This window comes from Hemicordylus capensis, chromosome 6 (genome assembly GCF_027244095.1).
Source record: "Hemicordylus capensis ecotype Gifberg chromosome 6, rHemCap1.1.pri, whole genome shotgun sequence".
In the NCBI taxonomy this organism is placed as follows: domain Eukaryota; kingdom Metazoa; phylum Chordata; class Lepidosauria; order Squamata; family Cordylidae; genus Hemicordylus; species Hemicordylus capensis.
This window is the reverse complement of record NC_069662.1, coordinates 587,094-600,508: the sequence shown is the minus strand read 5'-3', so window position 1 is coordinate 600,508 and position 13,415 is coordinate 587,094. Positions and strand designations below refer to the sequence as shown.

The 13,415-nt window shown below is 60.9% G+C and overlaps 1 protein-coding gene across 1 annotated transcript; it reads left to right on the top strand.

Annotated features, from left to right (window-relative positions):
* The first annotated feature begins 7,174 nt into the window (after nt 1-7,174).
* Nucleotides 7,175-11,511, top strand: LOC128329072 (vitelline membrane outer layer protein 1 homolog). The gene is made up of 3 exons (XM_053259549.1): nt 7,175-7,392; nt 7,828-7,922; nt 11,025-11,511. The coding sequence occupies exons 1-3, from the start codon at nt 7,207-7,209 to the stop codon at nt 11,317-11,319; spliced, it is 576 nt and encodes a 191-aa protein (XP_053115524.1). The 5' UTR covers nt 7,175-7,206; the 3' UTR covers nt 11,320-11,511.
* Nucleotides 11,512-13,415: the final 1,904 nt, after the last annotated feature.

Here is a 13,415-nt window from a genome sequence, read left to right as displayed (position 1 = left end):
GTGCGTGTGAATCCTCCGCGCTCCCAGCAGGGGGCAGCAGCGCCCCGTCCAGCGCCGCCCCGGCCGGCTCCCAGCACAGGACCCGGAGGTGCAGCTCTGGGACCCCGCAAAAACACACACACCCCACCAGAACGTGCTCAGGGAAAGCTGGAAACTCTCTTGGTTTCTATTTCTGGAAGAGATTCTGCATCAGATGCTTCCCACTGGCTTGCAGAGACCACATTTTGCATAGACAATCCTGCCCCTTGAATCCCCGGGTGCACCTGAGGCAGAGGGGAAGTCCTCCCTGGCTGCTTCCTCTTCCTTCCTTTTGCAATTAACGATTTGATTCAAAGTTCTCCATGCTCTAACAAAGACATTACAACAAAATGGACGGCACCTGAGACCAAAACTGGGGGGTGAGGGGTGAAGAGCGGGGCCCCCTCCGTCCACATCCTGGGGGGGGGGGGCGGGCGGCGGTTGCAATGAAGAGAGCAAAGGGTGCGAGGGACTCTCAGCCACCCTTCCCAGTCCTGCTTGGGGTGGGGTGGGGTGGGGGTCCTGCGCTGTCGCAGCACAGGAGCAGGCTTCTGTCCGTGGCTCCACGGAGGGGCCGGGAAGAGGGTCTTTGCAACGCTGGGAAACATTCATACGCTTGGTGACCAGTTGCGCAGCAGCCTGTGAGAGCCAGACACACACACACACACACACACACACACACGTGGTCCATAGACACTGCCCCCCCATGTAAGACCTTAGTCTTACATGGGCAGGGGGCAGGCAGGGGGCGTTTGGCCCAGGGGCACAGGGGCCTGGAGTCAAGGCTGGCCCTCAGAGGCGCTCAGCGGCCAGGAGCAGGTCTCTCCGGCAGCGCCACTTACCAGATCCGCCCCCCCCGCATGTTTTTGTAGCTTGAACTAACAATACAAACCTTCTCCCCCCAAAAAAGTTGCCCCCCCGCACGGTGCAGCAACGCAGGGGGCCTTCCTCCTTCTCCACGGCCATCTGCAAGACAACACCAGGCAGCCCGGAAGGGAAGGTCCGGAGGGCTTCCCAGACAGTGGTGCCCCCTCCCCCCCCCGGGCTGACTCCTCTTACTTATTGTACATTTTCTTCACCCAGGAATCCTCTGTGACTGACAGGGCTTATTCGCCAGCCCCCCACCTCTGGGCTGGCTCCTCCCCCAGGCCCACAGCAGGGTTTCCTAGGCCAGAGGGGGTGGGGTGGGGTGGCCCGGAGCCTCACGCAGATGGATGCTGCCTGTCCTGGCTGGTCCTCCCCTCTTGGCTGCTGGGCTCAGCTGGAGGCCCACGCACAGCAGCGCAGCACCACTGGCGGCAGCTTCGAGGCATATTCCCACTGCCGGGCAGGGAGGGGCCCCCAGGTGCAGGCCAGGCCTCGGGCACCCACCGCCCAGAGGTGCTGCACATCCTCAGTCATTTTGAGCCTGGACAGCAGAAGGCTTTTGAAGGCCCCCCCCCACAGCATTTCAAACACATTTTAACAGGAGCCCTCCACCCCAGGACAGAAAAGGGTTTGGGGGCCCCCAGGGGGCGTGGAGCCCGGAGGTCCAGGGGTCAGAGGGCCTCTGAGCAGCAGTCCCACCTCCTCCTCCGCTGGCCTGGCAGGATGGACCCCCTGGGCCCCCACTGGCCGGTCTCTGCTTTCTAAGCCCCCCCGCCCAGCATCATCCCAGCGTCTTGCATTTCGGCCCCCACAGGGGGCTTTTGCTGGGCCTTCCCTCCCCCCCAGCGTGGCTTCCTCTTGCCAGACCTCCCCCCACCCCCAGTAACCCCCCCCCCATATTCTTCACCACAGCAAGCCTTAGCAAGCGCAGGCCGGCTTGGCAGAGTCACCTGCAGTCTGATTTGTAAACATTGTCTCTTTAAGCCCCTATCCTGACCCCCCCCCGCCCCGCCCCGCCCCGCCCCTGAACTGAATGAATGATTGCAAACCCTTTTGCATTCTGTGGGTGCGGCTGATGTGAGGCCAAATGCCGCGCCCGGCAAAGGCAGTTGCGGGGGGGGGGTGCCTGGCAAGGGCCTGGGGGGTCATCGCACCCCCTCTGCTGCTGCCGCCAAGAGAGGCACCCCCAGGACTAGCCGCTTCCCAAGAGGCGCCTTCTCCCCTGCCCCCCAGCTTGGGGGCTCCGGGGCTTTCCCGGCCTTTGGGCATTGAGGCCTCCTGGGTGCTTCCCTCCCGCAGGGGCCTCCGTGATCTCAGCCCCCCTCTTTGCTCGGGGCCCACTTTGTGCCGTGGGTCATGTGCGCCTGTTGTTTTGCTTGCATCCCCTCCGGCATGTCTGGCTCTTTGCCCCTCGGGGGGGGCCACGATCCGCACTCTTTCGAGCACCAGCAGAGCAGGCCCTTCTCTCTGGCCCAGGAGGCCTGTCCGTCCGTCCACGAGGTCCTTGTCAAAGGCCACACTGGCCGCAGGGCGTGTCTGCAGTTTGCTCAGCCCTGGCAGCTTCTCCGAGGGCCGCTACGCAGCCTCACCCCCTCCTGTCTCAAGACCACACAGCCTATTCAGCCCAGGCAAGAAGCATTTCTGTGGGGCAGTGCAGCCCCATGCCAAGTGGGGCTACAGGCAGGGCAGACCCCAGATGGGGGAGAGATTTCCTCCGATGGCAGTAGGAGCAGAGTGGGCACCAGCCTCCTTTCCCTGTTTGCAGAGGAGGAGGTCTGTTCTTTCAGGGGCAGAACTAACACTCAGAGGGCTTTGCAATGTGTAGTCTGTGGAACTCATCAACTCTGGATGAGGAGAAAGCTGGTGGTGTTACTGGTTCGTTCAGTGCACCGTGTAGGCACAGCAATGCCCTTGCTGACTACTGCAATCTGTCTCAGCGCTAGAGTGTCCCCCTCTTTGCATTATCCTACATTTGCTTCTCTCCCGACCATTTTTAAAAACTGCGTAAATTGAAATATAAAAAGGGAACTGCAAGAAAGAACAGACATTTGCCACGTCTACATGTCAGCTTCAGTGTTCTGTCTCGCGTGGTTTAAAACCCACACGCTTAGATCCTTCCCCAATGCATTCATTTGTTTTACAATTTGAGAGCAGTGGAAACCTTGTCGATACTTCTGTGTAAGTAATAACCCTAAAACAACACAGTGAAGGTCAGCAAGATAAACACCATTTGCAGGAGGAAACGGCTCTTTCCCTAAGAGTCTGTGTGCTTACCCAATGTGGAGATCTCTCAGCGGTGGGGGGAGATGGCTGCAATCTCACCTGTGGTGGGACCAGTTTATGTGGGGCTAGTCGCTTCCCAGAACAGGGACCTTTGGGCAGCGCAGCAACCTGGCCAGATTCCTTGGACCAATTAACCACCAAAAGGGGCCTTTATCCTTCCAGATGTGTGTGTGTCGGGGGGGGGGGGTAGGCAGGGAGGTGAGGGAGGCTTGACAGAACTTGTCTTCCCCCAGAGGAGCATTCTGAGACCAGCGGGAGTGCACTCTGCACTCCCACAGGAACCCCACTGCTGCTCCATGCAGGGCGGATCGCTCCGAGGTGGGGCCTCATTATGCTGGCCTCCGGGGGGTGGGGGTATCCCACAATGAGCCATGTGCTGAGCCCCGGGGACGACTGTTCTAGGCGCCCGTCTCTGTGTCAGCGCAAGCAGCCAGCAGCCCACCCCGACACATGATCCCGGGAGCCGAGTGAAGGGCGCATTTGCACCCTTGGCCTCGGCGAAGAGCCAGGCTTCGGTGCTGGGTTTGGCCCCACAGCACGGCCGGGACCCCATGGCTGCTTGCGAGAACAGCCTCAAAGTCTCAAAACGGGAACCGGGGTGTGATCAGCAGCGGCTCTTCCTAACTAGCCAGGAGCCGGGGGCCGGGGGGGGCAGAGGAGGCTGCTGGAGTTGCTCCTCCCTTGCCTGCCCCACCTGCAGGCTAGCCATCCATCAGGTAGAGCTGCACAGTTACCCCCAAACTCTTATTTGGGCCGGAGAATATGGGTTTAAGGGAGGGAGGCGCTCTCCTAGTCCAATTCCTGTAGTCAATTTCTGTTGGTGTACTTGACCAGCAAGCCAGAGGTTGCCAGTTCGAATCCCCGCTGGTACTCTATCGGGCAGCAGCGAAATAGGAAGGTGCTGAAAGGCATCATCATCTCAGACTGCGTGGGAGGCGGCCATGGTCAACCCCTCCTGTATCCTACCCAAGACAACCACAGGGCTCTGGGGGCGCCAGGCACACTTGACCTTGACTTTACCATTTCCCCAGGCAAAATTTAGCCCAGTCCAAGGAGATCTCAACGGATCCAGCGAAGTCGAGTTTAGCCCTTTGGGTGGTTTAGAAAACCCTCCGATCTCACCGCTTTGAACTGGGGCCGCTGCCTGCCCAGTGTGCTCCCTCTTCTCTCCCGAAGAGGAGCAGAAGTCGGCTGCAGCTGCTGATGGTGAGTCGAAGCAAACAAAGCAGGACAGGGAGCGCACAAGACCAGGACGGCCCAGAACATTTTCTTCCTCAAACAGGCCCATTGCCCAACCGGAGAGGAGCAGGCAGAGGGCTCTCTCAGTGGGGCGGAGCGCACCCCCCCCCGGACAGCACAGGGCACCTCTCTGAGTTCAGACACGGCTGCTTGGGCACCCTTCAATATTGCGTGGTAGGCTGGGTGGCTGATCTGGCCTCAGAAAGGCCATGGCAAATCCATTCCTGGATCAAAGCCAGCTTGGGATGGCACAGCAGGGAAGGATCTTGCCCAGGGAGCAAGAGGTTGCTGGTTCGAATCCCTGCTGGTCTGTTTCCCAGAATGTGGGAGACTTCTGTAGCGGGCAGCAGCGATACAGGAAGATGCTGCGAGGCCTCATCTCACACTGCCTGGGAGGAGGCCATGGCAAACCCCTCCTGTTGGCAAACCAAAGACAACCACAACTCGAGGGCACAACCTTCGTCACTTTTCGTCCAGTCCTGGAGTAGAGGCAGGGCTAACAAGCAGCCAGCAGCAAGAACCCTGAGGAGAAGCAGCTGGCACTTGCTCCTCCGTACAGAAGGCCTATTTCTTGACCGTACTGTTTCTGCTCCCCTGCCTTGTCCTGGCAGACCCCAACTCTTTCGGCAGGCCCCTCACCCCCAAGCCCCTTCTGGTTCCTCCCTCTGGGACTGGGAGCACCCAAGTAATTTTGGAGCCTGCAGCTAGAGGCCTTTGGAGGCCCCCCACCCCTGCAAGTTAAGCATCACCCTCCCCCCCACACACACACCATGACACAAGCAGTATTTTCAACATGCGGGCACAAACAGCAACTGAACTCACAAGGATGCAAGGCTATAAAACAGGTCTATTGATGCAAATCTGCAGGAGCAGCAACATTTCAACAGGCAACTTCACATCTTCCCACCCGCATATTTCTTGCCCCCCTCCCCCCACCCCGGTCTCTAAAGCAGAGGTCAGGTCACACTTGGCCACACCACCCGGGACAAATGAAAGAGGATTTGGGGGCCCCCCGGGGTGTGTGTGGAGGCCCTGGACTTTGGCCCCCGGAAGTCCAGGGGGAAGAGCGCCTCTGGGTGCTTCATGGACTGAACAGCAGAGACAGCAACAGGTTTTGTGGCACCTCAAACTGGAAGGAGCTTCCGGGCAGTGTGCTGCACAGCTTGGCCCCGGGCCCAGGACCTTTCAGCATTTAATCCATGCTTTAGATTTAGATGAAGGCGTGGAGGGAATCCTCCTCAGATGTGCAGAGGACTCCGATCTGGGAGGGATGGGTCATGGGTGGCCCCCCCCAGCACAGAAGGCAGCTGTGTGAGTCGGCCACGTGATGCAGCTGCAAACAGGGCAGATGTGCGTTGAGGCGGCATTCACAGAACCACCGTTTCCAAAGGATGAGAAGTAAAAGGACCACTTGACTCCGCACTCGCCAGACATCACCTGGAGTCACAGGAACATAGGAAGCTGCCATAGACTGAGTCAGACCATTGGTCTATCTAGCTCAGTATTGTCTTCACAGACTGGCAGCGGCTTCTCCAAGGTTGCAGGCAGGAAACTCTCTCAGCCCTCTCTTGGAGATGCTGCCAGGGAGGGAACTTGGAACCTTCTGCTCTTCCCAGAGCAGCTCCATCCCCCTGAGGGGAATCTCTTCCAGTGCTCACACATCAAGTCTCCCATTCAGATGCAACCAGGGCAGACCCTGCTTAGCTAAGGGGACAAGTCATGCTTGCTACCACCAGACCAGCTCTCCTCTCCTCTTGTCTCTGGTTCTGGGGAGGGGTCCAGAGGAAGGCAGTGAAGAGGGCCCGGGGCCCGGAAAGCAAGCCCTGTGAGCAAACGCGAAGGGAGTGGTCTTCCCACCCCCGAAGGGAGGGCCAAGGCTTGTTCTCTGCTGCTTTACATTCCAAGCGGAGGCACAGCTACCGCTGAGCTGGGTGGACGCATGTCCCCTGGCTGCCGGGGTCTGGGGGCTGCCTGGAAGCCCCCTCTCCTCCCCAAGGCACCCAGCCAGCTAACAAAGCACTTGCCGGCCGTGAGAAGAGAGATAGTCTTGTGCTAGCAAGGCTGAATTGGCCTCTTCGCTAGACAGGGTCCCCCTCGGCTTGCATTTGGATGGGAGATGACTTGTGAGCTCTGTAATCTGGGGGGGAGGGGCCGTAGCTCAGTGGAAGAGCATCTGCCGAAGGCCCCAGGTTCAAGCCCTGGCTGGCAGCCGCCTCTCCAGGTAGGGCTGAGAGAGACTCCTACCTGGAACCTTGGAGAAGCTGCTGCCAGCCAGTGCAGGCAATCCTGACCCAGGGTCTGACTCTGTATAAATAAGGCTGCTTCCTTTGTCCCTGTTCTGATTATGCCCATGCCAACTGGGCAGATGTCAAAAGCACACCAATGCGGGGGGGGGGGAGGCATGACCAAGTCCACCCCCAACCATCCTCTTCCCAGCCAGCAAGTGCTTTGTTCTTGGGTGGGGGCTTCCTTTCTCACCTGCGTGGGGCAAGAAGAAGGACCCCCCTCACCTGTGCTTCCTACCTCCTCCCCCCGTCATGTGAGGAAGTTCTTCTTCCAGCCAAATGTGTTGGGCGCCCCCCTTGGCTCCTGCCCCACGGCTGCTGGTGGGGGGTGGGGGTGGGGAGCGGGAGGGTCAGCGTGCCCTCAGCCCGGGATGGGGAGATAAGGCCCATGTTTGACCTGGCAGGAGCCGGCAGCTGCCCCGCCAAGGCCGGAGGCATAAAAGAGCCCCCGCCCCGCCCAGGGCCGCACCGCCGCCGCCGCCGCCGGAGGAGCCCGCCAGGCAGCACCAGGACGATGCTGGGCCCCCGGAGCAGCCCCCTCCTCGCCTGCCTCCTGCTCAGCCTCGGCCCGCTGCTGGGAGCGCCCCCGCCCCCGAGGGACAGGCAGGTCCTGCGCGTGAAGAACGGCGGCAAGGAGGGCGACTGGGGCTGGGAGCAGTGCTGCCCCAACGGCACCTTGGCCCACGGCTTGTCCTTGAAGGTAAGGGGGGGGGCGGAAGGGGGGGGGGGCGGGCGCTGCTGACCCGCCAGCAGGGCCGAGGAGGGGGCGGGAGCCAGGCGCCCGGCCGGGCCCTCCAGGGCGGACGGCAGAGCTGGGCAGTCGGCAGCGGCTGGAGGAGGAACCCAGCCAGGAGCGGGACCCCCAAGGGCGGGCTGTGGCCCCCAGAGGAGCGGCGATCTGCCCGGGGGCTGGGCACAAGCCCCGCTCTCCCCTGCCTGGCCTGGCGGGAGCAGAGCCGGAGCCATCAGTGCCTCCAGTCCGGCGCCTTGGGTGCTTGGGGGGGGGGGCAGCTGCAAAGCTGTGGGGAGGAGAAGAAGGAGGTCTAGGGGTGGAGAGATCAGCAGCCCCACCCCCATGGCTGCGTCCAGTGCACGTCTGAATGGTGTCCCTGCTCCTCTCCCCCCGCCCGCCCAGGTGGATTTCGCAGAGGATGGAGACCGCTCGGGGCTGAACGCCATCAAGCTGCACTGCTCCGACGGCGCCACCAGCATCACCTCCACCCAGGCGCCGTGAGTAGTGCCCCCCGCCTGCCCCCCGAGACCCTCGCTCCTCCCTCGGCCGCCCTCCAGGTCGGCGGGGTGGAGCTGAAGCCCCACATCCCCGCCGTGAGGATCCCCAAGCGTGGCCCCGAGGGGCGGCAGGAGAGGGCAGCAGCAGCAGCAGCAACCTCCAGGGGCCCGGGCGGGCGGGAGCTGGAGCAAGAAGGTCTGGCGGGGGGGGGGGGGCTCCGAAAAAGCCCCACTTCGCGCACGCAGAGGCGGCGGCAGGCAGGTGCCCTCTGGGTCCCCCAAGCCCCTGGGCAGCGCAGGCCGAGCGGAAGGAGGCTTCCCCAACCCCTTCCTTTCCAAGGGAGGGGCTGAGTGGGGTGGGGGAGGGCAACTACTGGCCCTCCCCCCCTCCGAGAGTCCGCCGCGGACCGGGAACCCTCCCCCCCCCGCAAACTGCTCGGCGAACTTTCCTGTCGGGAAGGGAAGCAGGCTACCAAGCGCAGCAGCCGCCGGGGCGGGGCGGGGCCGGGCCGGGGGCAGAACAGAAGAGCAGCTGCCCCGGGCAGGGGGGCCAGGCAGCAGCCCCAGACCGGCTCTTCGCAGCAGCAGCAGCCGCCGCCGCCGCCTGGTGCTGCTCCCCGCCCCGGGCATCTTCCGGCCCCCCGCGCCGCGGCAAAGGGCGCCTTGCTTCCTGGCTCGCCCACTCGGGCCCCCGGCCTCTCCTGGGAAGCTGCCCAGCGGGGATGGAGCGCAGCTTCGTTGGGGTCGAAGTTGCGGCGGGGGGCGGGGGTTCTGTTCCGACGGCGAACTGCCCCTCCGGGCTGCCCCGCCCCGCCCCTGAGTGGCCCTTCACCGGCAGGTGAGACCACAGGAGAGCAGCCTTGTGCACCACCAAGGCTGAGAGGCAGCTCTGGCTCCGGCTGCTCTTTTTTCGAAAAATAAAGCGGCTCCTCGGATCATGCCCTGCTACAAAACGATGGTGCGGCCACACCTGGAGTACTGCCTACAATTCTGGCCACCACACTTATATAGAAGGGCATCGTAGACCTGGAGAAGGTCGGTGCAGAAGAGGGCAACCCGGATGACCAGGGGCCTGGAGCACCTTCCAAAAGCCGAGATTTTACACTCGTTCTAAAAGCTGTGATGGAGACCGAGGAGGGAATAGCCACCGGGAGAGCGTTCGTGTCTGGGGGTAGCAAGAGAAGGCCCTAGCCGAGCCTCCCTCATTGTCGGCACCTGGAGCAGGGCCCCATCAGGCGACCTCATCAAGGGGGCAGCAACCCTTGGGAGCAGGCGGTCCCTCAGGTATCCCAGGCCCAATCCGTGAAGGGCTTTAAAGGTCAAAACCAGCCCCTTGAATTGGACCCGGAAACAAACTGGCAACCAGTGCAACTCTTTCAGAATGGGTGTGAAGTGCTCCCACCAGGCAGCTCTGGATAAAACCCTAGCTGCTGCGTTTTGCACTAGCTGCAGTTTCTGAATAGTCTTCAAGGGCAGCCCCACGTAGAGTGTGTTACAGTAATCCAGCCGTGATGTGACTAAGGCATGGGAAACCGTGGCCAGATCTGCCTTCTCGAGAAAGGGATGCAGCTGGCGCATTAGCCAAAGCCATGAAAAGGCACCCCGGCCACCGCCTCCACCTGAGCTTCCAGAAGCAGAGTGGGGTCCAGAAGGACTCCCAAGCTGTGTACTTGCTCTTTCAAGGGGAGTGCAATCCCATCCAGAACTGCTCGAACCCCCTCATCCCAATGGGCTCTCCTACTGGCCAAGAGCACCTCCGTCTTGTCTGGATTCAGTCCCAGTTTACTAGCCTACATCCAGCCCGTCATAGCCTCCAAGCCCCGATTCAAGATATCTACTGCCTCCCTAGGATCAGGTGACAAGGAGAGAGAGAGAGCGGAGTGTCCTCTGCATATTGCTGACAACAAGTCCCCGGATGACCTCTCCCAGCGGTTTCATGTAGATGTTGAGCAGCATGGGGGACAAGACTGAACCCTTCTAGACTAGAGCGCCTTCCTTATGAAGCAAGGCTACAGCATCGGGGTCTCTTTAGTTTAGAAAAAAGACGACTGCGGGGAGACAGGATCGAGGTCTATCAAATCATGCGTTGTGTGGAGAAAGTGGACAGAGGGGAACTTTTCTCCCTCTCTCCACACTAGAACCAGGGGGCACCCCATGAAAGTGAAGGTGGGGAAATTTAGGACTGACAAGAGGAAGTCCTTTTCTACACAGCACATCGTCAGCCTATGGAATTCTCTGGCCACCAGCTTGGATGGCTTTAAAAGGGGCTGAGATAAATTCATGGAAGACAGGTCTATCCATGGCTCCTAGTCAGAGGGCTACAGGCCACCTCCAGCCTCAGAGGCTGGCTGCCTCTGAGTCCCAGTTGCAGGGAAGCAACCCCAGGGGAGAGGGCTGGCCTTCCCCTCTTGCCTGTGGGCTTCTCAGGGGCATCTGGTGGGCCACGGTGTGAAGTAGGAGGTGGGACTAGAGGGGCCTCCTTGGGCCTGATGTTCTCTGCCTGCCTGCGGGGTGGGGGGATGGGAGCCTGGGGGGGTGGGGCTCCTCCTGCCCCCCCCTTCCCACCCCACCCCTCTGCAACAGCCCTCTTTCCTGTGCTGTGCAGACACTCCCAGTCCCTGGCTGGCTTGCTGGTGTTTGCGGCATGGTTTGATACCCTGTGCACACTGATTTGTACACTGTGCACACTGATTTGGAAGAAGCCTCCTGGGCTGGTGCAGCGGGACCCCCCTTCCGGCTGCTGAGGGCCAGAGCTAGCCCCTCCTGCAAGGAACAGCAGCCGCCGTGGGGCAGCAGGGGCTCATCCTAAGGGGCCGGGGGGGGCAGCTTGCAGGCTGCCCATTCATCAGGTCGAGCTGTGTGGTTAACCATGCAGCTCTACCTGGCAAATGGCCAGCCTGAAGGCAGTGCAGTTCTCCGATGGGGTGGGAGAGAGAGTGGATGCCTCCCCATTTGGGCCCCCCCGGCCCCTTAGGAGGAGCCGCTGCTGCCGCCACGGGGTGTGCTGGTCCCTGCTGAGGCCAAGCTGCCCTCCCAGTGGCCCCCACCCCACCCCCTTGCAGGCCCAGCCTCACCAGCCATTCTTCTGCCTCCCTCCTCCAGGTTTGGGGCCTGGACCCGCACTCGTTTCTGCGCCCGGGAGCACCTGGACGCTTTCGCCCTGCGAGTGCAGAGCGGGAGTGCCACCGACAAGCTGGCGGCCACCAACATCCGCTTCAAGTGCTCCAGCACCGGCCAAGTCCTGGAGGGCGAGGGCTTGCCGGAGGGCGAGTTTGGCTCCTGGAGCGACGCCTGTGAGCCGCCGGGCAGAGGCATCCGCTGCCTCACCACCCGGGTGCAGGACCCCACCGGGGCGAAGGACCAGACAGCCCTCAACGACGTCATGTTCGTCTGCTGAGCACCATCCCTCCCGCCCACCTCCGGGCAGGCCTGGGAGCCTCTTGCCCAGCAAGAAGAGCCTTGGAGGGAGAAGCCGCTGCCAGTCTGGGTAGACGAGGCTGAGCTTGATGGCCCAGGCTCTGACTCAGCGGAAGGCAGCTCCCTCTGTCCCCATGTCCCTAATAAAGCCGAAGGATTGACAGGACACACATCTGTGGCCGTCTCTGTGTGTGTGTGTGTAGCGGGTGGGGTCAGCCCATTCCCAGAGTCATGGGATAGCGGGGGCCGGCCGGCTGGGGGCACAGAAAGACAACTGGGCAGGTGCACACTGTCCCCAGCCACTGGGCCCCTCCCATTTCACAGGTGGAAACAGGGGACGTGCTCCAAATGCCCCTCCAGTTCCCCCCCATCACGAACACCATCTACTGGGTGGGAGGCTGCCCCCCCCATGTCCCCACAAGGCAGAGGCACCCCCAAGATACTATGATGGCTGCTATTTACCAATAGCGGGGGGGGGGGAGGAGGGAGACGCCAAGACAGGAAACCCCTCTGCCGCTGTGCCCCATACTCAGCTTGTAGGGCCCAGGCTCAAGAACACCCACAGGGAGCTTTAGACTTCAGGCTCTGGGCTTTTTTCAGCGGAGAGCAGGGAATAAACCCCCACATCCCAGCGGCATGAATTAAGCAGATTCTGGAGAGCAGTGAAGGACGCAGACACCCCCAAGGTGGCTTCAGCAAGTCCAACCCGCTCAAAGGCAATGCGGGCGTCAAACGCAAAGGAAAAGGAAGAGCAGCTCACTGAAGGGTCTGGGGAGAAGCAAGAACCCCCCTCCTCAGGAAGGAAGGAAGCCTGGCACCGCTGGAGGAAAAGGGCCCACCCAGCAGGAGGGGCAGCAGGGAAGAAGCCACAGGTGGGTTGCCAAGGGAGAGCGAGGGACGACCTTTCTCCATCCACCGCACCATAGGTGGGGGCCAATGCTCCTCCACTGAGCTACGTATAGCCCCTTCCCCAAAAGGGAATCTCTTACAGGGTTCACATGCAATCTCCCATCCAAATGCAAACCCAAGCAGACCCTGCTTAGCAAAGGGACCCATTTGCAACTCCAAGCTTTGCCTGTCAGCAGGCTTAACCACAGGTTTTCTGCGAGGCTTTATTGCAAGTTTGAAGTTGCCCCAAAAAACCAATGCAAAAAGTGGATTTTTTGAACCCAGGATATAGATGGGGCTGCACTCTAAAGCCCGATGAAAAAGCTGAATTGTGTGTGAAGTGCTCTTGGTGGCTCTCAGGGACTTTGGGGTAAATCTGGCCAGTATGTGAACACCCACCCTCCATTCCGGAGAAGACCTGAGCTAAAGGGGGTGAAAAACTTCCTGCTCTCCTCCCCCGAGAGAGGGGCTGGGTGTGTCCCGGGGCTGCACCTAGTTGGCCCAGAGGAGCCCTGAAGAAGCATCTTCCAGAGAAATGCCACAGCCCAGTTTCCCAGCCTTTGGGAGGGGCGGGTGAGCAGAACATAAGAACATAACGCAAGAACAGCCCCGCGGCTGGATAAGACCCAAAGAAGCCCATCTGGTCCTGCGCCCCTTTCCCCACAGTGGCCCATCAGAGGCCTCGGCGAAGCCCACGGGGGTGAAGGGGGAATGTCCTCTCTCTGGCTGTTCCTCCCCTGCAACTGGTATCTATGCCCCTTTTAAAGCCATCCAAGCTAGTAGCCATCAGCACATCCTGTGGCAGAGAGTTCCACGGATTTACTATGTACAGTACGAAGTGAATGAGGACTCAATTTTCCCTGTCTGCAATTATCACCTGCCAGCCAGTTTCACTGGATGACTGCAGGGTCATAAGAACAGCCCAGTTGGATCTGGCCCAAGGAAGCCTCTCTAGTCCAGCATCCTGTTTCACACTGTGGCCCACCAGATGCCTCTGAGAAGCCCCCAGGCAAGAGGGGAGGGCATGCCCACTCTCTGAGCCTTTGCCTTTGCTGATGCTCCCCTGCAACTGGGATTCAGATGCATCTTACCTCTGAGGCTGGAGATGGCTTTTAGCCCTCAGAGTAGCGGCCATTGATCGACCCGTCCTCGTGAATTTGTCTAAGCCCCCTTTAAAGCCATCCAAGC

Coding starts and splice junctions, on each gene's coding strand:
- LOC128329072 (XM_053259549.1), top strand. CDS start 7,207: ATGCTGGGCCCCCGGAGCAGCCCCCTCCTCGCCTGCCTCCTGCTCAGC. Junction 7,393..7,827: donor CCCACGGCTTGTCCTTGAAG/GTAAGGGGGGGG, acceptor CCGCCCGCCCAG/GTGGATTTCGCAGAGGATGG. Junction 7,923..11,024: donor ATCACCTCCACCCAGGCGCC/GTGAGTAGTGCC, acceptor TCCCTCCTCCAG/GTTTGGGGCCTGGACCCGCA.